Source organism: Rhinopithecus roxellana, chromosome 9 (assembly GCF_007565055.1).
Source record: "Rhinopithecus roxellana isolate Shanxi Qingling chromosome 9, ASM756505v1, whole genome shotgun sequence".
Lineage (NCBI taxonomy): Eukaryota > Metazoa > Chordata > Mammalia > Primates > Cercopithecidae > Rhinopithecus > Rhinopithecus roxellana.
Genome location: NC_044557.1, coordinates 67765033 through 67792986, shown reverse-complemented (window position 1 = coordinate 67792986; position 27954 = coordinate 67765033). Strand labels below are relative to the sequence as shown.

At 35.1% G+C, this 27954-nt stretch overlaps 1 protein-coding gene across 19 annotated transcripts in view; it reads right to left on the bottom strand.

Moving 5' to 3' along the window:
- RIMS2 (regulating synaptic membrane exocytosis 2) overlaps window positions 1-27954 on the bottom strand; it is a 792768-nt gene that overhangs the window by 548495 nt on the left and 216319 nt on the right. For 7 of the 19 annotated variants that reach the window (XM_030937589.1, XM_030937577.1, XM_030937588.1 and 4 more), the window contains one exon: window positions 15879-15890. The exons of the other annotated variants lie outside the window; for them this stretch is intronic. In XM_030937589.1, coding sequence (XP_030793449.1) covers window positions 15879-15890 — 12 coding nt within the window. The remainder of the gene's footprint in view (window positions 1-15878; window positions 15891-27954) is intronic. 19 annotated transcript variants of the gene reach the window in all.

The following is a 27954-nucleotide window of genomic DNA, read 5'->3' as shown; positions in this document are numbered from 1 at the left end:
AAGCAGAAATTCTGGAGTTCAGAAATGCAACTGACATACTGAAGAATGCATCAGAGTCTCTTAATGGCAAAATTGATCAAGGAGAAGAAAGAATTAGTGAGCTTGCAGACAGCCTATTTGAATAAACACAGTGATAGGAGACAAAAGAAAAAATAATGAAAAAGAATAAAGCAGGACTACAAGATTTAGAAAATAGCTTCAAAATGGCAAATCTAAGAGTTAATTGGCCTGAAAGAGGAGACAGAGTTAGAAAGTTTGTTCAAAGTTTATTCCTATACCTACAGAAAGCTATCAATATTAAAGTGCAAGAAGATTAGAATACCAAAATTTAACTACAAGAAGACTACCTCAAAACATTTAATAATCAAACTCCTGAAGGTCAAGGATAAAAGCTTCTTTTCAGCTACAGAAACAAACAAAACAACATAGAATGGAGCTCCAATATGTCTAGCAGCAGACTTCTCAGTGGAAACCTTATGGACTAGGAGAGAGTGGCATGACATCTTTCAAGTGGGAAAGAAAAAAAACAAACTTTTATCCTTGAACAGTACATCCAGTGTGATATGGTTTGGCTGTGTCCCCACCCAAATCTCACCTTGAATTGTAGCTTCCACAATTCCCATGTGTCATGGGAGGGACCCTGTGGGAGGTAACTGAATCATGGGGTGCGTCATTCCCATGCTGATCTCATGATAGTGAATAAGTCTCACAAGATCTGATGGTCTTATAAAGAGGAGTTCCCCTGCACAAGCTCTCTCTCGACTGCCACCATCCATGTAAGATGTGACTTTACTCCTCCTCGCCTTCTGCCATGACTGTGAGGTCTCCCAGTCATATGGTATTGTGAGTCAATTAAACCTCTTTCCTTTGTAAGTTATCCAGTCTCAGATACATATTTATCAGCAACATAAAAATGAACTAATACACGGTGAAAACATCCTTAAAACATGAGGGAGAAATACAGACTTTCCCAGACAAAATAAAGCTGAGAGATTTCATCAACATCAGATCTGTCCTACAGAAAATACTAGAGTTCTTCACTCTCAAAGAAAATAATGTTAATGAGCAATAAAAAATTATCCGAAGGTACAAAACTCATTGCTAATGGTAACTACACAGGAAAACACAGAAGATTATACCAATGCAATTGTGATGTGTAAACTACTCATAACTTGAGTAGAAAAACCAAAAGATGAATCTATGAAGATAGTAACTACAAAAAATTTCCAAACAAAGACAGTATAATAAGATATAAATAGAAACAACAAAAGTTAAAAAGTGGGGAAATTAGGTTAAAGTGTACAAGTTAGCTATATTTAGACAAAATAAATTTCAAGACAAAAACTATAAAAAGAGACAAAGAAGGTCATTATATAATGATAACGGTGTCAATCAGCAAAAGAATATAACAATTGCAAATATATAATCACCCAACACTGGAGGACCCAGAAATAGAAAGCGAATATTATTAGCGGTCCTCTATATATATAACAACTGCAAAAATATAATTACCCAACACTGGAGCACCCAGAAATAGAAAGCAAATATTACTAGAGCTAAAGAAAGAGAGAGAGACCCAACCCCTCTGCCACCCACCGACAATACAATGATACCTGAAGACTTCAACACCCCACTCTCAGCACTGGACAAATCATCCTGGCAGTCAACAAAGAAACATCAAACATAATCTGCAGTATAGTCCCAATGGAACTAATAGATAATTACAGAACACTGCATCCAACAACTACAGAATATACATTATTTTCCTCAGCACATGAATCATTCTCAAGCATAGACCATATGCTAGGCCACGAAACAAGTCTAAAAATTCAAGAAAAACTAACACTATATTAAGTATCTTCTCTGACCACAATGAAATAAAACTAAAAATCAATAACAAGAGGAATTTTACTAACCATATTAACACATGGAAATTAAACAATGCTCCTGAGTGACTTGTAGGCCAATGAACAAATTAAGAAGGAAACTGAAAAGTTTCTTGAAACAAATGAAAATGGAAATACAACATACCAAAACCTATGGGGTACAGTAAAACTAGTACTAAGAAGAAAGTTCATAGCAATAAGCGAATACCAAAAAAGTAGAAAAACTTAAACAAACAGTGCATCTTAAAGAACTAGAAAACCAAACCCAAAATTAGTAGAAGTAATAATAAAAACCATACCAGAAATAAATGAAAATAAAATGAAAAAATACAAAAGATCAATAAAACAAAGTTAGTATTTTGAAAAGGTAAACAAAATAAACAAACTTTTAGCCAGACTAAGAAAAAAAGAAGGAAAACTGAAATAAATCAAATCAGACATGAAAAAGGAGATATTAAAATTGATATTGCAGAAAGTCAAAGGATCATTAGAGGCTACTATGAACACCAATATGCCAATAAGTTGGAAAACCTAGAAAAAATAGATAAATTCATAGACACATACAACCTACCAAGATCCAAACATGAAGAACTCCAAAGCTTGGCTAGACCAAGAACAAGTAATGAGATCAAAGCCATAATTAAAAGTTTCCCAGCAAAGAAAAGCCCAGGATCCAATGTCTTCATTGTTGAATTTTACCAAACAGTTAAGGAAAAACTTATACCAATCTTACTCACAGTATTCCCAAAAATAAAGAAGGGAATACTTCCAAACTACTTCTATGAGGCCATTATGACCCTGATACCAAAATCAGACAAAGACACAGTGAAAAACAAAAAAACTAAAGGCCGAAATCACTGATGAACATTGATGCAAAAATTCTCAACACAGTACTAGCAAACCAAATTCAACAATACATTAGAAAGATTATTCATCATGACCAAATGAGATTTATCTCAGGGATACAAGGATGGCTCAACATATGTAAATCAATCAATTTGTTACATCATGTCAACAGAATGAAGTACAAAAACGACATGATCATTTCAACTGATAACAATAAAGCAAGTGATACAATTCACCATTCCTTCAAGATAGAAATCTTAAAAAAAAAAAAAAAAAGGAGCATACCTCAACAAAATAAAAGCCGTATGTAACAGGACTATATCTAGCATAACACTGTACAGGGAAAAACTTTTTAAAAAGGGCACAGAAAACTAAAAGAAGGGTACATCCCCCAAAAAAAGGGTATAGAGCGAACACACCTCAACAAAATAAAAGCCATGTATGACAGACCCACAGCTAGTAACATAGTGAACAGGGAACAACTAGAAGCATTTCCCCTTAGATCTGGAACAAGACAATAATGACCACTTTCACCACTTTTATTCAACATAGTACTGGAAGTCCTAGATAGAGCAACCAGAAAAGAATTCATCTGGAAGAACCTAAAGACTCCACCAAAAACCTATTCAAACTGATAAATTCAGTAAAGTTCCAGAATATAAAATCAACATACCAAAATCAGTAGCATTGCTATATGCCAACAGTAAAAAATCTGAAAAAGAAATCAAGAAAGCCATCCCATTTACTATAAACACAAATAATATCAAACACCTAGGAATTAACCAAAGAAGTAAAAGATCTCTAGAACAAAAATTGTAAAACATTAATGGAGGAAACTGAAGAGAACACACACAAAAAAATGAAAAGATATTCCATGTTCATTGACTGGAAAGATCAATCTTGTTAAAGTGTCCATACTACCCAAAGTAACTGACAGATTCAATGAGATCCCTATTAAAATACCAGTAAGATTCTTCACAGAAATAAAAAAAAAATAGTAAAATTTGTATGGAAACACAAAAGACCCAGAATAGACAAAGCTATCTTAAGGAAAAAGAATAACACTGGAGGTATCACATCACTTGATTTCAAATTATACTACCAAGCTACACTAATGAAAACAGCACAGTACTAACATAAAAACAGACACATAGATCAATGGATCACAATACAGAACCCAGAAACAAATCCATACATCAACAGTGAACTTATTTTTGACAAAGGTGCCAAGAACATACACTGGGAAAATGTCAGTCTCTTCAATAAAAGGTGCTGGGGAAACTGCATATCCATATACAGAAGAATAAAACTAGATCCCAATCTCTTGCCAAAAGACTTATATCTAGCACCTGAAACTATGAAACTACTACCAGGTAGGACACACTCCAGGACATTGGTCTGGGCAAAGATTTCTTGAGTAATACCTTAAAGCAGAGGCAACCACAGCAAAAGTGGACAAATGAGATCACATGAAGTTAAAAAAAAAAAAAAAAAAAAAAAACTTCTGCAAATCAAAGGAAATAAACAAAGTGAAGAGACAACCCACAGAATAGAAGAAAATATTTGCAAACCATCATCAAGTAAAATTTAAAATATAACAAAATGACAAGTTATATAGATTATTTGAGTTTCATAAGTGAATATATTGTTATTTCACATTATTCTCAAGAGTCTAGCTAATGCAATTAAACAAGAGAAATAAATGAGAAAGAAGGTAAATTATTATTTTCTGGTCACATGGTTGCATATTGTTAAAATTCAAGAGAAACAACTAAAAAATTCAAATAATATCATTCAGAAAGGTAGCTGTATACATTAATAACACACAAAACACAATATTCTTTCTATATAAAAACAAGTAGAAGTAGTAAAAATATTTTATTTATAATCTTAAAATAAAATTATTAAGAAATATATAAAATTGGCTGGGCGCGGTGGCTCACGCCTGTAATCCGAGCACTTTGGGAGGCCGAGGTGGGCGGATCACGAGGTCAGCAGTTCAAGACCAGCCTGGCCAACATGGTGAAACCCTGTCTCCACTAAAAATACAAAAATTAGCTGGGCATAGTGGTGCATGCCTACAATCTCAGCTATCTGGGACACTGAAGCAGGAGAACTGCTTTAACTGGGACCCAGGAGACAGAAGTTTCAGTGAGCTGAGATAGCACCACTGCACTCCAGCCTGAGCTACAAAGTGAGACTCCGTCTCAAAAAAAAAAAAAAAAAAAAAAAAAAAAATATATATATATATATATATATATATACACACACACACACACTCTCTCTCTCTCTCTATATATATATATATTATAAATAATCCTATTGAAGGACATAAAGGAAGGTGAATAGATTAAAAACATTCTAATTTTGAATATGAAGACTTAATATCATAAAGATGACAATTCTTCCCAAACGTATCCATAAATTAAATGTGACCCCAGTAAAACACACCTATATGGGCTATTTAGGACTAAATAAATTGATTCTAAAATAAAGAAAGAAAACTAAATTAAAAAAGTATAGCAGGGGAATATCTTTGCATCCCTGAGACAGGGAAAGATTTCTTAGGCTACAAAAAGCACTAACCATAAAAGAAAAAGTTAATAAATTGGACATCATCAAAATGTAAATTATCTGTTCTCCAAAATACGTCATTAAGAAAATGAAAACCCAAGCCACAGACAGAAAATATTCTCAATCCTTAACAGATGCTCCTTGACTTACAATGGGGATATGTCCTATAAACCCAACATTAAGCTGAAAATATCTTAAGTTAAAAGCTTATTTTCAACTTACAATATCTTTAACTTATGATGGGTTTATTTAGATGTAACTCCATCATAAGTCAAGGAGCATAATAAATGCATATTGCTTTCTCACCATTGTAAAGTTAAAAATTATAAGTCAAACCATCATAAGTCAGGAACCATCTATATATGATATTTGTTCGGTATATATAGAGTGAGAACATCTGTAAGTCAATAATAAAAAGACAAACAACCCAAATTTAGGCATAAGATTGAAGCAGACATTTCTCAAAAGAAGTAATATGGATGGCAAAAAAACACAAATAATGCTCATCATCATTGGTCATTAGAAAAATGGAAATAAAAAGCCAAACCAGTAACCCAGCCAAATGTTGGGGAAGTTAGGGAGCAACCAGAGTGTTCATATTTGGCTGATAAGAATATAAAATTGCATATGACCTTTGCAAAACTGTTTGCAATGAAAATTGAATCCAGCTTCTTGACCCGGCATACTCTACTCCTAGGTTCTACCAAAAAGAAACATAAAAGCCCACAAAAAGACCTGAACACAAATGTTTATAGTGGCTTTATTGTAGCCAACAACATTGGAAGCAATCCTTATTCCCACAACAGAAGAATGGATAAACAAATTGTGGCATATTCATATAATAAAGTAGTATCAGCAATAAAAAGGAACAAACTACAGTTATAGGCAACATCATGGATGAATCTCACAGATTTTGAATTGAAAGAGGATGCTACATATTATATGATTCCATTTATATGAAGTTCAAAAACAGACAAATCTACCTATGGTAATAAATGTCAGAAGGGTGATTGTCTTTTGGGAGATGGGGATAAAAAACTGACAGGAAAAGGGCATGCATAAACTTCCTAGGATGATGGAAACAATATGTATCTTGGTGTGGTGCTAGGCACATTGGGAATATACATATCTTTCAAAATTCGTCAAACTATGCTTAAATTCTGTGCATCTTACTATGTGCAAGTTACACTTCAATTTTTTACTGAAAGGAAATAAAATAGCCAGGAAATTTTTGTAAAGAAGAGTAATGTGAAGAAACTAACTCCAGTAGTGAAACAAATGTGGGGGTTGGGGAGATAGGAGTTGTAATCTGCCACAGTGCGGAGGAGTATTTTAACACTAAATTTAGTATTAAATTTAGTTTTGTTCACATATGGAGTTAATAAGCAGGCCAATTTTTAGTCCCTTTCCATATTTTTAAAATATTTTCTACAGACAGTTCATCCACCTCACACTGTCTATAGCCAGGGTGGTCCACTCCCAACAACAGTCCCTTAGTATGCCACTGACCATTGCTACAAGCTACTAGTAACACATACTAAAAAGACACAGTCATTAAACTATGTGGTACTTGTATTGGCAAAATAATTGAAAAATCAATGGGCAGATTAAAGAGACCAGAAATGTACCAGAATGCATATGGGAATTTCCATATATGAAAAAAGTAGCTGTGAATATTACTGGATAAAAAATAGGTTACTCAATAAATAGTATTATGACAAATGAGTAACAATATGAAATAAAGTAGGATCCATATCTTATCTTGTACATCAAAATGAATTCTGAATAAATCAAAGCCATAAAAATTTTTTAAAACTTAATAACTATTCTACAAAAAAGATAAAATATTGGAGAATTTATTTTTGTAATATTGAAATAAACTTTTACTATGTGTAACAAAATCCAATGCTAAAAAGACTGATAAATTTGACTAAAGGCAATTAAATGGTTTTACATCTAAATTAAGTCAAAAGAAAAAATAAAACCTGAGATATTTTCAGCATATGTGATAAAGAATTATGTTCTTTAACAAAGAAACCATATTTAAAAATACAAACATAGTAATATAAATGAGAAAGGAATAGTACACAATAAGAGAAATGCAGAGAGTGATATCAGGAAGATGGCAGAGTAGGACTTTCCTACCCTTACCCCCTCTCAGAAACATCAATTTAAACAGCGATCCAACCATAAAAATACATTCATAAGAGCTAAGGAATCCAGGTAAGTGATTATAGTACCTGGGTGGAACACAGAAATAAGAACAGACGCATTGAAAGGGGTAGGAAGGACAGTTTCACATTATTTACATCACCCCTCCCTCACATCCATGCAGTACAGTGCCAAGAGAGATAATTTCTGCGGGTTGAGTGGGGAAGAGAGTGAAATAAGCACCTGACTTCAGTGGGTACCCCAGCATCAGGCCTTCCCCAGGGACCACTGGCACAAAGCCAGCTCCTGTGGATCCCATCTCCAAGCTTCCCCTAGCACCAGACCATTCCTCCTGGCCCCAGGCTCCAGGCTCCCCCACAGTGAACTCAGACTCTAGGCCCACATCAGGATAAGACCAGCCCCTACACACCAAGGTTCCTGTCCTTTTCCAGTGCTGGGCCAGCTCTGTGGCCTCAGGCTCCAGGCTAGACCCTATAGACCTAGACTTCAAGCCTTTCATGTTGACTCAGGGACCAAGCAAGTCCCATCACCAGGCTAGCCCCCACAGCCTCAGACTCCAGGTTGGACCTGGTAGCTCCAGTCATCAGGCCAGTACCTGTGGACATAGACTCCATGCCAGCACCCACAGTCCCAGGCTCTAGATCCACCCAGGACCAGGCCAGCCCATGATACCCTAGGCTGCAAGTCAGTCCTTATGAATGCAGACTTCAGGACACACACATATGCTGGAAACATGCCAGCCCCTGTGGGCACAAGAGTCAGGCCTGCTCATCCACTGACCTAGGTACCAAGCCATCTGACCCACAGACTCCAGCAGCAAGCCTGCCCATGGATCCTGAAGACACTTGGTCTAGAATCTCTGAACAGGCTAACTGGTAAAAGCCTTTTCCTGCTGAAGCCAGTTTGTAAAGAGAACAAGAAGTGCTTCCTTCCTCAAATGTGCCCACACCAGTACAAGTCCAAAAGATCGTGAATAATCAGAGAAACATGACATCATCAAAAGATCAAAATAAAGCACTGATGGTACAGGAGTTAAGAAATTATTTAGGCAGATAGTGAGGGTAAGGAAGTCCTCGGTAAGGCAAACTTTTAACAAAAAGCAACCCACAAATCATTTTCTTTTTGTTTCTTTGTTTGTTTCTTTGGAGACAGGGTCTTGCTCTGTCACCCAGGCTGGAGTGCAGTGGTAGGATCTCGGCTCACTGCAACCTCCACCTCCTGGGTTCAAGCGATTCTCCTGCCTCAGCCTCCCAAGTAGCTGGGATTACGGGTGGGTCACATGCCCGGCTAATTTTTGCATTTTTTAGTAGAGGTAGGGTTTCTCCACGTTGGTCAGACTGGTCTTGAAAATGAAAATATATCCATTTACTCTGCCAGAGATCACAAGAGAAATCACAAACAGTTTCATACAAAAAAGACCTGGTCCATATGGTGTTCTTTCCCAGCTCTGTCCTAGTCAGACAGATTAAATCAAGGCCCTGGAAAGACCCAACAAAGCTAACAAGAGAAGAATCTATGCAGAACCTATTAGATCAAGGATACCCCCAACAGATCACAAGTACCAATCCATGACCTGTTAGAAACTGGGCTGCACAGCAGGAGGTGAGTGGTGGGAGCAAGCAAGGCTTTATCTATATTTACAGCAGCTCCCCATCACTTGCATTACCGCCTGAGCTCTGCCTCCTGTCAGATCAGTGTCGGCATTAGATTACCATAGGAACACAAACCCTATCGTGAACCGCACATGGGAAGGATCTAGGTTGCTCACTGATTACCAGAATCTAATGCCCAATGATCTGTCACTGTCTCCCATCGACCCCAGGTGGAACCGTCTAGTTGCAGGAAAACAGGCTCAGGGCTCCCACTGATTCTATATTATGATGAATTGTATAATTATTTCATTATATATTACAATGTAACAATAATAGAAATAAAGTGCACAATAACTGTAATGTTTTTGAATAATTCCGAAATCATTCCCTCACCCCATGTGGCTGAGACTACAGGCGTGCACCACCATACTAGGCTAACTTTTTTTTTGCATTTTTAGTAGAGATGGGGTTTCATGACGTTGGCCAGGCTAGTCTCAAGCTCCTGGCCTCAAGTGATCTGCCCACCTTGGCCTCCCAAAGTGCTGGGATTATAGGTGTGAGTCACCACACCTGGCCAATAAATGTTAAATGATATTATTAATAAACATATCTACCCTGGTTTCCTGAAGGCTCTTCAAATTCAATATCTTCATAAAATCATTGCCTTCCCTACCCTCACCCTCTGACCCCCACCACCCCAAAAAGGCTCCTCCATCTTCCATATACTGGTTTCAGCACAAATATCCTCATTCAATGCAGAAAGCTAGTTGTCATCCTTGACTCCTCTATCTTTTTATTCTCTTTAACTCTCAAATTCACCAACCCTATATAGCCACTGACATTTTCTCCCACTTCAGGAGCTCATAAACTCTCACTGATGGTATTTTATAGTTATGGGAATCCCATGCAGGATAAGAAAATAGATTTCATTTTCAGTTATAGATTGGATGGAATGGTATTCACGAGTGAAATAACTTGCTCAAAGCAAACTTATCTAAAAGATAAAAAAGCAGTAAAATGTATAATAAAAATGTATGACCTGTGCCTGCTCACAAAAAGTTAGGTATGCTGCAATTATAAGTATGCTTTGTCATCTCTCCAACTTTCTGTGAACTCTATTCCAGCCAAACTGAAAGTCATTTTGAATCAGTTCTTACTAATATCATCTTCTATAAAACTTCACCGTATGTTCTTTATTAATATTTTCAGTTGTCATATACATTTTTTATAATTGCCCTATAGGATATTTTAATTCACAGACTTTTCATAGTGTGAATTTTAATCCCTTTTTATAGGAGAACTGTATTAGTCCATTCTCATACTGCTATAAAGAAATACCTGAGACTGCATAATTTATAAAGAAAACAGGTTTAATTGGCTCACAGTTTCTCAGGCTGTACAGGAAGCATGATTCTGGCGTCTGCTCGGCTTCTGGGGAGGCCTCAGAAAACAAACAAACATGGCCTCAGGAAACATGCAATCATGGCGGAAGGCAAAGGGGAAGCCAGGACATATTACATGGCCAGAGCAGGAGCAAAAGAGAGGAGTAGAGAGGTGTTACACACTTTTAAACAACTAGATCTTGTAAGAACTCTATCAGGAGAACAGCACCAAAGGGATGGTGCTAAGCCATTCATGAAGGATCCACCCCCATGATCCAATCACCTCTCACCAGGCCCCACCTCTAACACTGGGGATTACAACGGAACATGAGATTTGATCAGCGATACAAATCTGAACCATATCAAGACCTAAATCAGGTTTTCTAAGTCCATTTGTGCATTTATTCTAAATATGCAAGCAGGTGAATGGTTTTTAAAACTATAATTTTAAAATTATAATTTCTAAACTTAGAATTAAAATTATAATTTTATAATTATAATTTTAAATTTTATAATTAAATTTTATAATTAAAATTTTAATTTTATAATTAAATTTTAAAATTAAAATTTTAATTTTATAATTAAAATTTTAATTAATTTTAAATAATTTTAATTTTAATTTTAAATTAATTTAATTTTAATGTTAATTTTAAATTTTAAATTTTAAAATTAAAAAAATTTTTTAATTAAAATTTTAAAATTTTGAATTTTAAAATTTTAAAATTATAATTTCTAAACTTAGAATTAAAATTATAATTTTATAATTATAATTTTAAATTTTATAATTAAATTTTATAATAAAAATCATTTTAAAATATATAAAATATATAATTTTTAATATATAAATTTTTATATATAAAATATATAATTTTTAAAATTATAATTTCTGAACTTAGAATTATACATTCTAAGTTTAGAAAAAAGATTCATAATGTATAATATATTCAAACAAATAGTCAGTAGTCTCTTTCTGTCTTTTAAACTACTCAAAACTCTTCTAGCCTTCTAGATTCATTTTGTCCCATATTCTTATTGAATAGTATGCTGTCTGAATAATACAGTCCAAAATACTTCTATGTTGCTGATAAAATACTCTGGATGTTTGTCTAATTTCCTAGTTAAACAATGTAAGAATGCTGGTCTTCGTCAGGTTTACAATACAATAGGTCTAATGGTAGTAGTAATATATAAACTTGCGATTTTTTTATGAGTTTGCTATGACAGACTGTTATATTCAGTTTCTAGAACGATTTTGTTAAGGTGATTTACATGTTACTGTATTAATAAATAGAAGTGCAAATTAAAATAAATTAATCTACCACTGTTAAGTCAGTATTTACTAGAATGAAGCTCCAGCTCCACACAGCCATTGCCCAGATGAAATGGAATAATCAAAAATGATGTAATGTGAAAAATACTTTTAAGTATATGCTAAATTGCAACTCTATATGAGAATAACAATGAGCAGCTAGAAGAATACATAGGTTATGAAGGCCTATGTGCTTAAATTATGAAGGTATAATGTGCTTAATCAGAAAGAGATTACATTGAAAACACAGAGCACCTTCCTCTGAATATCGTAGCTGCAGCTGCAAACCAAGAGATAACTTGTATGCTTCTGAAATGTGAGAATTACTGCAGATCATATATCACCCTTCCACAATCTTCATTTCAATAATCATGATCATTAGTAACATTATTCATGTACAATAAAAGTTAACAACCTGTTAATAACAAGTGAAATTTTTATCTAGTGTTGTCTCAAGAGATACCAATATCCTAAGAAAACTAATAACTGTTGTAAAAAGAGAAAAAGGAATAATTTAACACCCATATTAAAGTTGTCTTTCTATAAACAGATGATATGCCTCTAGACATGATATTCACTCTAGACAGTGAAATGGGCTTAATTTTGTTCCAAAACTTTAATTTCATGTGGTTCTCACTAGACATGCCAAGGTCAGTATTTAGTAATAGATGAACAGTTAGATACATGTTCTGGCCTGTGAGAAAATAATTTACCATAAAGCGTAAGTTTACTTATTTGCTCTATGCATCCTAAAAGGTCTGGAAAATGTAAAATTATGTTTAAAAAATTTCAATTCTCTTTATTTTGATCCTATATAAAATAGAATAATTCATAACTGAGGAAAAATTCAATCTCTAAGACCAACATGTTCATAGTAATTTACTACTAACAGCCTGAGGCTATTTATATGTAATAAATGAGAAAGTATGTTAAATGATCCTACTTCTTAAAACATGTATAGAGGCAAAAACATATAGATGAGTACTGGGCAATGATCATCATGCACTTCCTTTACTGCACTTCTGCATTTCTGAAGAAAATCAACTCTAGATGTTTATATGGCTTCCCTGCTGCACACTGCATATCTTACTAGTGTTTCCATTAGGAGTATTTTTAGGTATAAGAAGCAAAAAAACATTTACTACTGGTGACAGAAACAAATTTGGGAAGGGAATATTTTTCTGACATTGGGAAAAGTATCTGATTACATCGAATCAGTGGCTCAACAATGTCATGACTAATAACTCCAGTGCTCTTGGCCCTTACTTCATCATCACAAATGGCTGGTCAAGTCAAAACATTACTTTTGCACTAAAAGGTTGTGCCAGCTACATCCTTTTTTTAACTCACGACCTCCCAGCAGTCCTCAAATACTTTCTTATAACTCATTTGCTAGAACTGTGTCACACAGCCATTCCCAGTTACACGGAAAGCTAAGAATAGTTTATATTCTTCCAGTGGGGACTGCAAGAGGGAAGGAAGTTAAAAATGTCTGTTGGAGGAGGGGCGCAGTCGCTCACGCCTGTAATCCCAGCACTTTAGGAGGCCAAGGCATTCTAGATCAGCCGGGCCAACATGGTGAAACTCTGTCTCTACTAAAAATACACACACAAAAAAAGTACCCGGGGGTGGTGATGGGCACCTGTAATCCCAGCCACTTGGGAGGCTGAGGCAGGAGAATCGCTTGAACTCGGGAGGTGGAGGTTGCAGTAAGCTGAGATCACACCACTGCACTCCAGCCTGAGCAACAGAGTGAGTGACCCCCACCTTCCTCCCCACCCCCCCACACAAAAAAGGCTGTTGAGCCATTGAGCAGAGTCGATAACAGTCTCCTTTTTCAGCTCTTCAACATTCCATATGTATATTTTGCATGTAATACATTCACCTCCTCCCTAAAGGAGGTAATCCCAAAGTTTCATCTAGTTATAAAATCTAATTCCAAATCCAGGATCTCTGAGGAAAAACAAATCTTACCATCATGGCCCAGTGTGCATCATTGTGAACCACTCAACTATACACTAGAAGACAAATTATACCTGTTCCCAATTCACCTAATACACAATGATTGAGAAAAAACAGGGTAACTGTAATAAAAACTCTCATTCATAAATACGAACAATCATAAATATACAGCAACAACTGTCCACAGCACACAGCAACCCATATATGAACAATAGCTTAGTTTCATTGGTTAGCCTATCTGGCTGCCCCTGATTGAGCTATCTAGATATTTTCCCTTGGTGACTGTCTTTCATATCCCTTGATTCTACCTTGACAGAATGTCCCTTGCCCATTATCCTCCTTGGCATTAGATACGACTGGGACTAACAAGTATACTCTTCTTAGAGTCTGTATGGCATTCACATCCACTGCTAGAATATACATCATATTGCTAGCATGAGTTCAAGAGCTTCTATATTGCCTTAGAAGTTGAAAACTCATAGAATTTGCTATCTAGACTTAGGTTTACTTTAACCATTAGCCACATGTGGTTATTTAAATTAAAATTAATTAAAATTAAAGAAAATTTAAAATTCAGTTTCTCAGTCAACTAGCCACTTTTCAAGTGTTCAATAGCTATATGTGACTAGAACATACTGAATCGGATAGTGAAGATGTAAAACATTTTCATCATTGCTGAAAGTTCTATTGAACAGTGATGTATATAGTATTATAAAAAGGCCTGCTGAATTTTATTTGCAATGTCCCAAATCCACACAAAATTATACTTTTATCTTGTAGTCAATCTTTAGTTTACAATATAGACTGCTAAATTATGAAATCTTATCAATACATAAAAGTCATTTCTAGAGCTGGGTTTTATCATCATTAAGTGCCTCATTTCTGGGGCAGGTGTCAGAATTCATTACGGAAGCCACAAACAATAATTAGACCATTATGCATCCTGCATTAACTCTGTACACAAACGCAGCACCAGATATTCTAAAGGTTATAAATTGCCTGAATTATGCTGCTTGTGAGTCAGAAAATCAGGTGGGCTGGTAGATAGCTTATAGGTTCTCTAGGGAACCTGCCCCAGATCAAGGATGATGCATAGTCTGGGACATGTCTACAGAAATTGACCCATGTATCTTCAAAATTGCATCTAAAATTTGGTAGGATTCCTACAGGTTTTTTTTTTAAAGGAAAGAAAAAGAAAGAAATTGCAGTAACCTTTCTTCTACTCAGAGATTGTATTCTAAGCCCACATTCAATATTTGCCACCATCTACATCATCCCCAACTGAGTAACTAAAGACTTGGAGGGGAAGAAAAAGGCTCCAGCTGGTAAAAGAAAAAAAAAAGAAGACACTATTTAGAAACTATCAGCTGAATGATATTCTCTTTGAGTTTTATGCCAATTTGAAATGGGTAAACTTGAAAAGTCCTCAAGTTTAAGTCTGACTCATCCAAAAGAATCAGATAAAAGGATTTTTATCTGTATTTGCAGGGAGTCATCAGTCTCCATGGCAAATCCAAATTCAAATCAGATCACTAAGGGCATACACTAACAGATTATTAAAACCTAGCCTGTAGTCTAGTAGTATCCACCTGATTATTTTTAAAGTATAAATATATCCAATATTTAACATGAAGATAACAAGATAAATATTTTACCAAATTCTAAAACATATGAGAAAAATAAAATACATGAAATACTTATAATCAACTGCCAAATACATACTTCAGAAAATTCGTATTCAGTGTTATTACTTCATTATTACAACAGTTAAACCTTTATACTAAGTCAGAAAGATAAGATTTTAAAACCTTATCAGTGCAACGATGAGTTTAGCATAATAGAAGATTATAGAAATTTTATCACAATGAGTAATGCTATGAGGTCTCCTTGAAAAAAATTCTAAAAAGGCAAGCCTCTTTAAAAATCAAATAATCAATTTTTTATCTATAATATAAAAAGTGTAAATAATTTAATGTAAGTTTTTCAGTAAAAGCAGATAGCATGCTTAAATATGCCATAATGTTTAGCAATGACCATGCATCATAACTATAACAAAACACTGAGAAGTATATCAATCAAATATAGCTATAAAATTAAAACTGGCAATAACAACAATAAGGAAAAACTAATATTAGACAGAAAAAAAGACTCTAACCACTTTGTCCTCCTGGAGTGAATATCCACGAAAGCAAGTTAGAAAAGACAGAAAAGACAAAACAAAAAAGAAATAATTAATTCCATTCTTAAAACAAATAAGAGTTTTTACAAGTTTTTTTAGTGAAATTAAAATTCTGAAAACGTCTAAATTACATTTTGACTGAAATCTAAAATTTTAGATTTTAAAAAATTTTAGGGGGGGAATTTTTTTCCATACATTTCATTCAATTCAAGCAAAAGCATGCTACATAAGAGAATATATTAAGATACATAAACAAAATAATTTCCATAAAAGCAATTAAATATCCAAACATTGGAAAAAAAAAGAATGCTCTTTCTACAAACAAAATCAGTTAAACACTGAGCTCAAAAGACTTAAAAATGTTTAAGAAAAAAGTTTTATATACAAAGACAATAAAAAACATAGCATCAATGTTTAATTTCATCATATACTATTAAAAGTCGATAAAATGTAATTTTACATGAATTATACATATTGCTTCTGAAGTTTATCTCTGTCCCAATTTTTTCAGAAGTCTTTTATACTTAATATAACTAAAAAGAAAACCTTTTTAAAGTCATTATGATTACCACTGGTAATTTGGGGTCACTGTTTCCCAATATGATAAGTGTGGAAAAGAAAATAAGAAAATACGCATTTTAGTCAAAAGGTCATTTAAATAAACTACAAAGTAAACTCAATTGTTTCATTTCTCTTTTCTTTAACATAAAGTAATAATAACAGTGAAAGTGATAATGCAATAATAATGACTGATACAAGAAGTTACAATAATTAAAAACCAAATCATGTGTTTTGAGATATCACTGTTTCTTTGAAATATGGGTGATAGTACAGCATTTGTGACTCAGAGGAAAGACAATTGCACAGTCCTATCTTAAAATTCCACATTTTTGGGAGCTGAACAATGAGAACACACGGACACAGGGACGGGAACAACACACCATACACTGGGGCCTGTTGGTGGGGGGTAGGCAGTAGGGGTGGGGGACGTAAAGCCTCAGGAAAAATAGCTAATGCATGTGGGCTTAATACCTAGGTGATGGGCTGATAGGTGCAGCAAACCACCATGGCACACATTTACCTATGTAACAAACCTGCACATCCTGTACACGTATCCTGAAACTTAAAATAAAATTAAAAACAAAAACAACATCTTGTCTCACTTCAGATCTTGCACTACAGCCACTCGATAGTGTTGCCTCTATATAATGCCAATGTCCTTGGTTGATTTTATATCTCTTTTCTCTATAATTTAATTGATCAGCTAATTATTTTAGGTCATAATAACTAGACCTGGAAACTCCAGTGGTAACTTGAAGTATGCCCAGGAATAGTCATTAAAAATTTAGTAATATAATTATGTGTTAAAATTTCTTTTAAATAGTTATTAACATTTTATCCTATTTTATTATCTAAAAAAACTGTATACCAACTACTTTTTTCTCATAATCAACCATCCTTATGGCCATCCTTACCATCTTATCACTTCTAATAATCAGTCACCCTTCCTCTCCACAAGACCAATTTACTTTAAGTATTACTCCCAAATCTACCTTCTTATTATCACATATCACTGATTCTATTATTTTCCCCCTCTTATATTTCCTCTTGATTGTCATGGCACCATTTCAGACTACATATGACAAAATCATCTGTCAATAATTATTCTTTGTGCAATTTTCCATGATTAGTTCCCCAGTCTCCTAGGAAACTAATGTTAATTTCCCCTCAGAATCCTTCTTCAGATAGAATATTCCATTTTTCTGATCCCTCCCTCTATATCAGTGCTCTATATTCTATGTAGTTAAACTACCATCACTTGCCTTTCACTTCTTGACTACCTTCTCTAATCAACCCAAAAATACCTTTCACCCCACTACAATATTCTCTCTCAGGGCTGGTCTTCTTTTATCCAAGAATAACAACAATTAAATTCTATCTGTATAGTTTATATTTTTAATTCATCCACAAATTTAGATTGCCATCTTCCATAAAACATTATCACAGTGCTGAGCTACAGCATAGAGCTGTACTTAAACGCAATGCTTACCCCACAATAACATGCCCATGGTAAGTACACTAGACTTATTTCTTCCATTAATTCACTGACCCATTATGTGCCAATCACATAGAAGCCTACAGCAGTCAAGGGGAATTAAACAGATCTAATCAACTAATAATAACAAACTTTTAAGAGTACTAGACTGAAGGTCTGAAGAATCCAGTGTGGCACAAAAAAGTGAGTAGTTAATTCACATGAGATACCCAAAGAAAGCATCATAAAGGAGATGATGCTTAAATCCAGAAAAATAAGTAAGTGCTCATCAAGTGGGTAAGAATTGTGGACTGGGAGTGGGATCTAGAGGGAATAAAAGAAGTATTTCAGGAAAAAAAAAAGAAAAAAAAGGCAGAGATAAGAGAAGTGCAAGTAGTATAATCCAGTTAAGACATCTAGAATGGAGTGAAGCTCATCTCATGCCTACAGTTAGGCAAGGAATACATCAGAGAGTGGTGACTCTCTCTGGTGATAAGGAATCACTGAATCATTTTTAAGCAGAAGGTAAAAATAACCAAATTTGCATTTTACAAATCACTACAGCAGTATTTGAAGGATGTGATTAACAGGCCAAAACTGAAGCAGAGAGACCAATTAGAAGACTGGCCTTAGTCTAAGTGACAGAAGATGAGAACCTAAAAGAGACAGTACCTGTAGTTTACATAGAGAAAGAGGAAATGATAAAATCAAAAAATGTTGGGAAAGGAAAGAAATCTGAGATGATTCCTACCTTTCTGGCTTAGATGACAAAGTAGATAGTGGGGCCAATTAAAAAGTTGAAAATTATAGGAGCTGTAGATTTGGGGGTTCTTCCAGCAACAGGAAATACATAGAAAGTCTGTTTGGACTAAGTGGGATTCAGCAGTATTCTAATATATTTACTACAAAGAACTTAGAAACACAAGACATTAGGCCGGGCATGGTGGCTCATGCCTGTAAACCCAGCACTTTGGGAGGCCGAGGCAGGCAGATCACCTGAGGTCAGTAGTTCGAGACCAGCCTGGCCAACGTGGTGAAACCTCATCTCTACTAAAAATACAAATATTAGCTAAGCATGGTGGTGCGCGCCTGTAATCCCAGCTACTCAGGAGGCTGAAGCAGGAGAATCACTTGAACCCGGGAGGTAGAGGTTGCAATGAGCCAAGATTTCACCACTGCACTACAGCCTGGGCAAGAGTGATAATCCATCAAAAAGAAAGGAAAGGAAAGGTAAGATAAGGAAAGGAGAGGGGAGGGGACGGGAGGGGAGGGGAGGGGGAGAAAAATCCAATGTCCTATTTAATGGATTTTAACATAAAATAAGTTTAAAATAAGGATTATTACTATACTTTTATTTTAACTTCAAAAAACATTCTTTCATTGTTCATTTACTTTTTGCTTATGTTTGAAATTAAAGGTTTCTGTTAGGAATCTCTGAAAAGAAATTGGGTGAAGTTAACTAGGTATTCCATTTAAAAGGGACAAAGGAATTCATGACCAATGACTAACCCACCTTACATGTCTTGCCTGCTTTCCATTTCCTTTGTGCTCCTGTATCTACAGACTGTTTTGCCATCCTGCAGTTTTGGTGGTATCATGAATGTTTTATATCTTAAACTGTTGTATAGTCTCCTATTACGATTAGAATTCATTATAGATTCTATGATTAATCTTCCTTATATATGCTAAATGAAATCTATCTAACTTGGTACTCACCTTATCTACCAATAAGGAGCTTAACTACTGATGAGCACATCATGTACTAAGCAGAATCCTTGACACCAAGAGATTAGGAACAAGTGGATACCAAAAGCAGCTTTCAAATGTAGATGTACCAATAACCAAGCATACCTTGCCTTTGCCATATGTCCAGTGAGCTACAAGTATTTTATCTCTAATCTAAAATAAATCTCTAAAACTATATACTCCTCACACATTTTTAAATTAACATTTAAGTTTTAAGTCAGGCATGGTGGCTCACACCTGAAATCCCAGCACTTTGGGAGGCCAAGGCAAGAGGATTGTTTGAGTCCAGGGGTTCAAGACTATTTCCTGGGCAAGGTGGCATGACCATGTCTCTACAAAAAAAAAAAAAAAGTTTAGAAATTAAGTGGGTGAGGTGGTGTGCACCTGTAATCTCTGCTACTCAGGAGGCTGAAGCAGGAGGATTCCTTGAGCCCATAAGTTCAAGGCTCCAATGAGCTGTGACTGTACCTCTGCACTCTAACCTGGGTAACAGAGTGAAACCACATCTCTTAAAAAAAAAATGAAAATTAAAGTTTAAATGGTTAGGATGCATTTTCAGATATATTGTATATTGTACAAGTACATTTTAAAAGTGTGATATATATATATTTCAGATGGGGTCTGGCTCTGTTGCTCAGGCTGGAGTGCAGTGGCAGATCTTGGCTTACTCCATCCGCCACCTCCCAGGCTCAAGCGATCCTCCCACCTCAGCCTCCCAAGTAGCTGGGACCACAGGCACTCACCACCACGCCTGGCTAATTTTTTATATTTTTGATAGAGATGAGGTTTCACCATGTTGCCCAGCCTGATCTCAAACTCCTGAGCTCAAGCGATCCACCCCACCTTGGCCTCCGAAAGTGCTGTGATTACAGGCTTGAGCCACTGCACCTGCCCGATATATTTTCATCAAATCTCGGAACTGCATATTTAGCTTATACACGGAATATATATAGAAAATGTCTACTGTATAACCCATTTGGCAAACCACTCCACACTGTTAAACCATCAAATGTGGCTTCCTATCAAAAAGAGTCCAACTCCATTTTTAAATTAAAATAGCTATTATAATGATTCACAAATGGCCATCTCACATTCAATTTCTAATTCTAAAAACAATCGAAGAGGCAATAGAATCTTGCCAAAAATCTGTTGCCTGAATTAAATAAGGCACTGCCCCCTTCTATATTTCTTACAAACCCTCTCATTGCTTTGCCTCTGAACTCTCCCTAAGGACAACACATTCTGGAATTGTCACTTTGTGTGGTGCCCCAGAGATTTCTACACCCTGAGCCAATGTACTATATAAAAACTAGATTCAGAATAGGTAAGGTTGAGGAATGTACCTTTCTTTTGAAAAATAGAACAATTGTAAAAGTGAGTTGAAAAAGAAAGATTCACAAAAAAGAAAGTATTCTAAAGTAGATCAGTTTTAAGAACACATTACTAAAAACTTTGCCCTTGAAGTTATTCACACCACTTACTCCCAAAAAGCATTCCTTCCACATTAGTGATATACTACCTCACTTTCAAGACTGCTGTAATATATTTCAGAATATAAAGAACTTGTGAACTCACCCAGAGATTCCCGAAGAGAAACAACCCCCAAATTGGCAATGTATATTAATATATTTCAAAGAACTTGCTTAAGAATCACTTTCTAAAAATAAAATAAAATTTTTAAAAATCACTTTCCTTTATAACCATTATAAAATTATGTCATTATGCTTAAAATCTGATAATTTATGAAGTGAAAAAATTCATGTTACATTTTAAGTTAAATAATACAATTATGGAAAATGTACATTATTTATTTTTTTCAAAATTAGTGATTAAGCAGGTTGTAATATATTTTTCTTACCAAAAAGCAAAAGAAACAAAAAGTTAAAGTTGCCACACTTTGACGTTTAAAATAATCCTTATTGTAAATTACTTTTAATGTCTTTCTACTATCACTATCCAATCATTACAAAGTAATTGTTTCCTTATAAAGTCATTATTTTTTCACTTGACTAAATATATGGCTTTTATTTATTAAGAGGGTATCATCTTAAAAGGAAACAAAGAGAACCAATATTTCATAAAATTTTGTTGTGTTGGTACTTCCATATGTCCTGCCCTTCATTTATTCTCTATGTCCTAAATGTACCTCAAGAGAATTAATTAAATGTTAAGGATGGCTCCACATGAAAGAGCCTCAAAATTAAAACAAAAGGTTATTTTATTGTGTTCTCTTAAAAGATCATTAAGAGAATTTTTAAATAGCTTTATAATTAAATCATAAGCTATGTAATATTTGTGTTCTCATTATTCTATTTCATAAGCTTAGTAAGACCAGCTTTCATTGAGATTAATCCTTTTGGGCTATGATAAATCAATGTATTTAGTACCTGTTGAGAACAAAAGACTTCTACATAAGGCAACTAAGCATGATGATCAAATTTGAAAAAAAAAAAAATTAAATTCCATAGTCTTTTTATTTAGAATATAGGCAAGCTTTATACATGACAAGTCTCTTGCTTGAATAAAAATGTAGAAAAACTAATGAAAGAAATCCAGGGATGTCTTCCTTGAGCTAAAATCTAGATTATATTTTATTATCTTTACAAATCCTCAGACTTAAGGAAAATATGAGATAAGTGGGGAGTAGTGCCTCTGGCTCCATCCTTCTTCCATAAACCATCCCCATCAGGCTAACCCTCAACATATAAAGAGACAGAGTTGATACAGAAAGCTGCACAGAGGCAGAACCCAACAGAATTCTAGGGGTTTCTTCAAGTCTTCAGTTCAGTAATGATCAGTGAACATACATGTGAGAAAAATACTCAAGGGAATGGGATTAAAGGAAAAAAAAGAACATCTAAAAGAATTAGAAAGAAAATAGCTGTTCCTACTAGCAAGACTGGAAAAACTCATAATTCACGGGATATTGGTTAAAGACTCAGTCTTTCCTCTGTAGAGGAGAATAATTAGTGTTAAAACTGAGCATTGCTCCAAACACACCTAACAAACCCTGAAAGAATGTGCAAAAGTATCAAACTGTTTCCATGTAGCTTAACTACATCTGAAAGCTCAAGAACAGTTACAGAAACACAAAAATAGCCAACATCCAACAAAGTAAAATATATAACACCTGTCATCCAACCTAAGCTACCACACATGAAAAAAGTACAAAAAGAGAAAGAAAAAAAAAACCCACATACCGTAATGACAGTAACCAAGCAAAACTAACCTGGACTCAAGGGGGGTTAGAATTACCAAAGGAGAATATTGAAACAATAATTATAACTGTGTTCTATATGTTTTAAAAGTTACATAGAGCATAGAATGTATCTTTTTAAGTCCCAAATTAAAATTCTAGTCATAAAAACTACAATGTCTGCGATGTTTAAAAAATACACTGAATTCTATAAAGAGCAGATTTGACATTGTAGAAGACAAGTAAACTTGAATGCACAATAATATAAGGAATACAAAATAAAACACAGGGAAAAAATAAAATTAAAATTAAAGGAAAGAACATAAGTGAACTAACTGTATGACAATTTTAAGTTGCCTAATATATTGGGAACAGAAATTCTTGAAGCTGTCTAGAGAAAGGAGGGAACAGTAAAAATATTTGAAAAATAATGGCCAAAAGTCCCCCAGGCCCTCAACTAACCTCAAAACGAAAGAGACACAAAGAAAAACACACCAAAAAAACCATAATTTAATTGCACATAACAAGTGTTAAAAAATACTTAAGCAGCAAGTGAAAAAATGCTACATTATGCACAGAAAATCAAAGATGAGAATGATATATTTCTCAATGGAAACAGTGAAGGGGAGGAGGCAAAAAAGCAGTGCCTTTAAAATATTGAAAGAGAGAATGATTTAGGGAAGGCGGAGCAAGATGGTGAAAGAGAATCTCCTGTGATCATGTCCCTGGCAAGAACATCAACTTCGAACAACTATTTACACAAAAAATTAAAACATCATGTGAGAGATCACAATACCTAGTTTTAGCATAGTAACAAGAAAAGATGCATTGAAGAGGATGAAAAGAACAGCATTGTCTACACCACTCCTCACCCAACCTTAGAGAGCACAGCCAGAAGAAAGAATATGTGCTTAGAGTGGAACACTAACACCAGGCAGAATCGCACAAGTGCCCTTGGAGGGAGCATTTAGAACAAGTCCTGGAGCTGAGGAGAACTTGCCACCCCAGCAGAAAGAACCCAAATCCCGGCCCAGTTCACCACAGGCTAACAAAAGTGGCCTTGAGCCGCAAATAAATTTCAGTGGCATCCAGGCCACAGCAACTGCAGTCTTTGGGTGAACCCTGCCACTGCACTGCTCTCGAAGGTTGTGTACTCCAAGCGCAACCCAGCACGAAACTATCTGGTCGTATCTATTAAAGAATGCCTGCATCACTCCTCTCCCAACTTCAGGCAATACAGCGCAGAGATTCCTTCCTCTTAGAGTAAACAGAGGAAACTTTTTCTTACAATTGGGTACCAGCCCAGCTACAGTAAAATAAACCACCAGGCAGGATCCCAAAGCTCCCAGTTGGCCATTGCTTCTGGATGGCCCTTCTAGACGTACCCTAGGCCAAAAGGAAATATGTTGCTCCGGCAGCACAAACCCAAGTCCCAGTCCCGGCAGGTTTCACCGCCTGTTGACTACAGTGGCCTTAGCCTTACGTAAACATCAGTTGCAGTCAGGCAATAGTGGCCGGGGTCCTTGGGCAAGCCCCTGTACCGTGCTGATCTGAGATGCCATGGGATTCGAATGTAACCCAGCAAGGTGTCACTTGCTATGGTCACAGGCGTGCCGAGTCAGCCATCCCCCAACTCCAGGCAACACAGTGCAGAGAGAGACCCCTTTCACTGGGGGAAAAGGGAGAGAAGAAAGCTAAAGACTTTGCCTGGGAACCTTATCTTCCCTATGTCCATCAGGGTTGGATCGCGAGGATCTGCAGCACACATGGGCTTGGAGTACCCTCTAGTGCTGAAATGGCTACAATTACCACCGGCTTAAGTAAATACTCAGTACCCTCAACAATTCTTGGAGGACCCTCTGCAGGACTGGAACAAACAAGGCCAGACTACAAAGACTGGAATAAATACTTAATTCTTCAATACCTAGGCATCAACAAACATACACAGGCATCAAGAACAATCCAAAACATACGACCTCACCAAATTTACTAAATAAGTTCCCAGTAACCAACTGTGGAGTGATAGAGATACGTAACCTCTCAAGCAAGAAATTCAAAATAGCTATTTTGGGGATACTCAATGAACTTCAAGAAATCACAGAGAAGGAATTCAGATATTTCTCAGAAAAAAAAAAAGGCAGCATGGAAACTGAACCGATTAAACAACCAAACACATCCTGGAGCTGGAAACATCAATGATTAATAAGAAATGCATTAGAATGTCTCCATGTGGAATTGATCAAGCAGAAGAAAGAATCAGTAACTCGAAGACAGGCTATTAGAAAATTCACATATGATAAAAAAGAAAATAAATGAAAGAAATGAAGCACACTTACACGATCTAGAAAATAGGATAAAAGGGACAAATATATGAGTAATCGGCCTTGTAGAGGGGGCTGCCAAAGAGACTGTGTAAAAAATATATTTGAAGAAATAATAAGAGAACTTTCTAAACCTAGAAAAAGATGGATATACAGGTACAAGGTCAAAGAATACCAAGCAGATTCAACCCAAATAAGACTATTCCAAGATGTATAATAATCAAACTTTCAAACATCAAGGACAAAGAAAGGATCTTAAAAACAGCAAGAGAAAAGAAGCAAATAACATATTAAAAAACTCCAATACATCTGGCTGCAGACGTAGCAGCAGATGTAGCAGCCAAGAGGAAGTGAGGTGACATATTCAAAGTGCTAGAGGAAAAACTTGCAGCAGAGAACTCTGTACTCAACACAGCAATCCTTCAAACATGTAGGAGAAAAGTTTTCAAACAAAACCTGAGGGAATTCATTACCACCAGACCTGTTTAACAAGAAACATAAAATTGAGTTAATTTAAAAAAAAAAAAAAAAAAAGAAACAATGATCCAAAAAAATCCTGTGAAGGCATAAAACTCACTGGTATAAGTAACTACACAGGCAAATTCAGACTACACAAAAACTGTAATCATGGCATGTAGTATCTTTAGCATGAAGACTAAAAGTCTACCAAAAATAATAACTACAACAATCTGTTGAGAGAAAGGCATATTTAAAAGATTAAATTTGAGATAACAAAGAGAAAATGGGGAAATGAAGCTAAAGTGTAGTTTTCACTTTGCTTGCTTGATTCTTTTCTTTGAAATCAAAGGGAAGTTGTCATCAGTTTAAAATAACTTTCTATAACTATAAAATGTATTTTGTAAGCTAATAGAAACCATGAAGAAATACCTATAATAGGTTCACTAAAAATAAAAAGGAAGGAATTAAAATATAATACCAGGTGAAAAAAAAAATCACTTATCCACAAAAGAAGACAGTAGGAAAGAAAGGAAGAAGGAAGTTACAAAATAACCAGAAAACAAATTTTAAAATGGTAGTAAGTGATTACTGATCAATAATACCATCGAATGTAAATTGCCTAAATCCCCCACTTAAAAGACAGAGAAGCGAAATGAATTAAAAAAAAAAAAAAAGGATCCAACTATATGCTGTCTACAAGAAACTCACTTGTTTAAAGACATACATACATGGAAAAGATATTCCATGTAAGTAGAAAACAAAACAGATCAGCAGAAGCTATTAGATTTCAAGTAAAAAGCTATAAAAATGGCATTATTTAATGATAAAGGGGTCAATTCAAGAGATATAAAAACTGTAAATCTATATGCAACCAATGTCATAGAACCCAAATATATATAGGGAAAATATTATTATATCTAAAGGAAGAGATAGATTGCAATACAATAATATTGAGGAACATCAGCACCCTGCTCTTAGTAACGAACACAGCATGTAGGCAGAAAAATCAACAACAAAAAAACCAGAATTAAACTAAAACTCTAGACCAAATGAACCTAACTGACATTTACAAAATATTTCATCCAACTGTGACAAACTACACATTCTTTTCATTAGCACATAGAACATTCTCCAGAACAGATTATGTCTTAGGCCAGAAAACAAGTCATAATCAAATTTTTAAAGTAAAAATCATATCAGGTATCTTTTCTGACCATAAGGAACAAATTCAAAATCAGTAACAAGAGGAATGCTGAAAACTGTACATATACATGGAAATTAAACAACATGCTTGTGAATGACCAATAAGTCAATGAAGAAATTAAGAAGCAGGCTGGGCGCGGTGGCTCAAGCCTGTAATCCCAGCACTTTGGGAGGCCGAGACAGGCAGATCACGAGGTCAGGAGATCGAGACCATCCTGGCTAACACGGTGAAACCCCGTCTCTACTAAAAATACAAAAACTAGCCGGGCGAGGTGGCGGGCGCCTGTAGTCCCAGCTACTTGGGAGGCTGAGGCAGGAGAATGGCGTAAACCCGGGAGGCGGAGCTTGCGGTGAGCTGAGATCCGGCCACTGCACTCCAGTCCGGGCAACAGAGCGAGACTCCGTCTCAAAAAAAAAAAAAAAGAAAGAAAGAAATTAAGAAGCAAATTAAAAACTTTCTTGGAACAAATTTAAATGGAAATGCTAAATTACCAAAACTGATGGGATACAGTAAAGCAGAGGGAAGTTTACTGCAATAAATGGCTACATCAAAAAGGTAGAAAGACTTCAAATAAACAACCTAATAATGCATGTTAAAGAACTAGAAAAGCAAGAACAAATCAAACCCAATATTAATAAAAGAAAACATATAATAAAGAAGCAGGAATAATTAAAATTGAGACAAAAACACAAAAGAAAAATGAAAGGAAAAGTTGGCTTTTTGAAAACATAAACAAAATTAACAAACCTCTCACTAGGTAATTAAGAAGAGACCAACATAAATACAGTCAGAGATAAAAAAGAAGACATTAAAACTGATACTATGAAAATACAAAGGATCATTAGAGACTACTATGAACAAATATATGCAAAAAAATTGAAAAATACATAAGAAATGGATACATTTCTTAAGACTGGATCATGATTAAATGGAAAACCTGAACAGACCAATATGAGTAAAAAGATTAAAACCATAATGAAAAGTCTGTCATCAAACAAAAACCCAAGACCTCATGGAGTCACTGCTGAATTCTATCAAATATTTAAAAGAAGAATTAATACCAATCCTACTCCAACTCTGCCAATAAATTT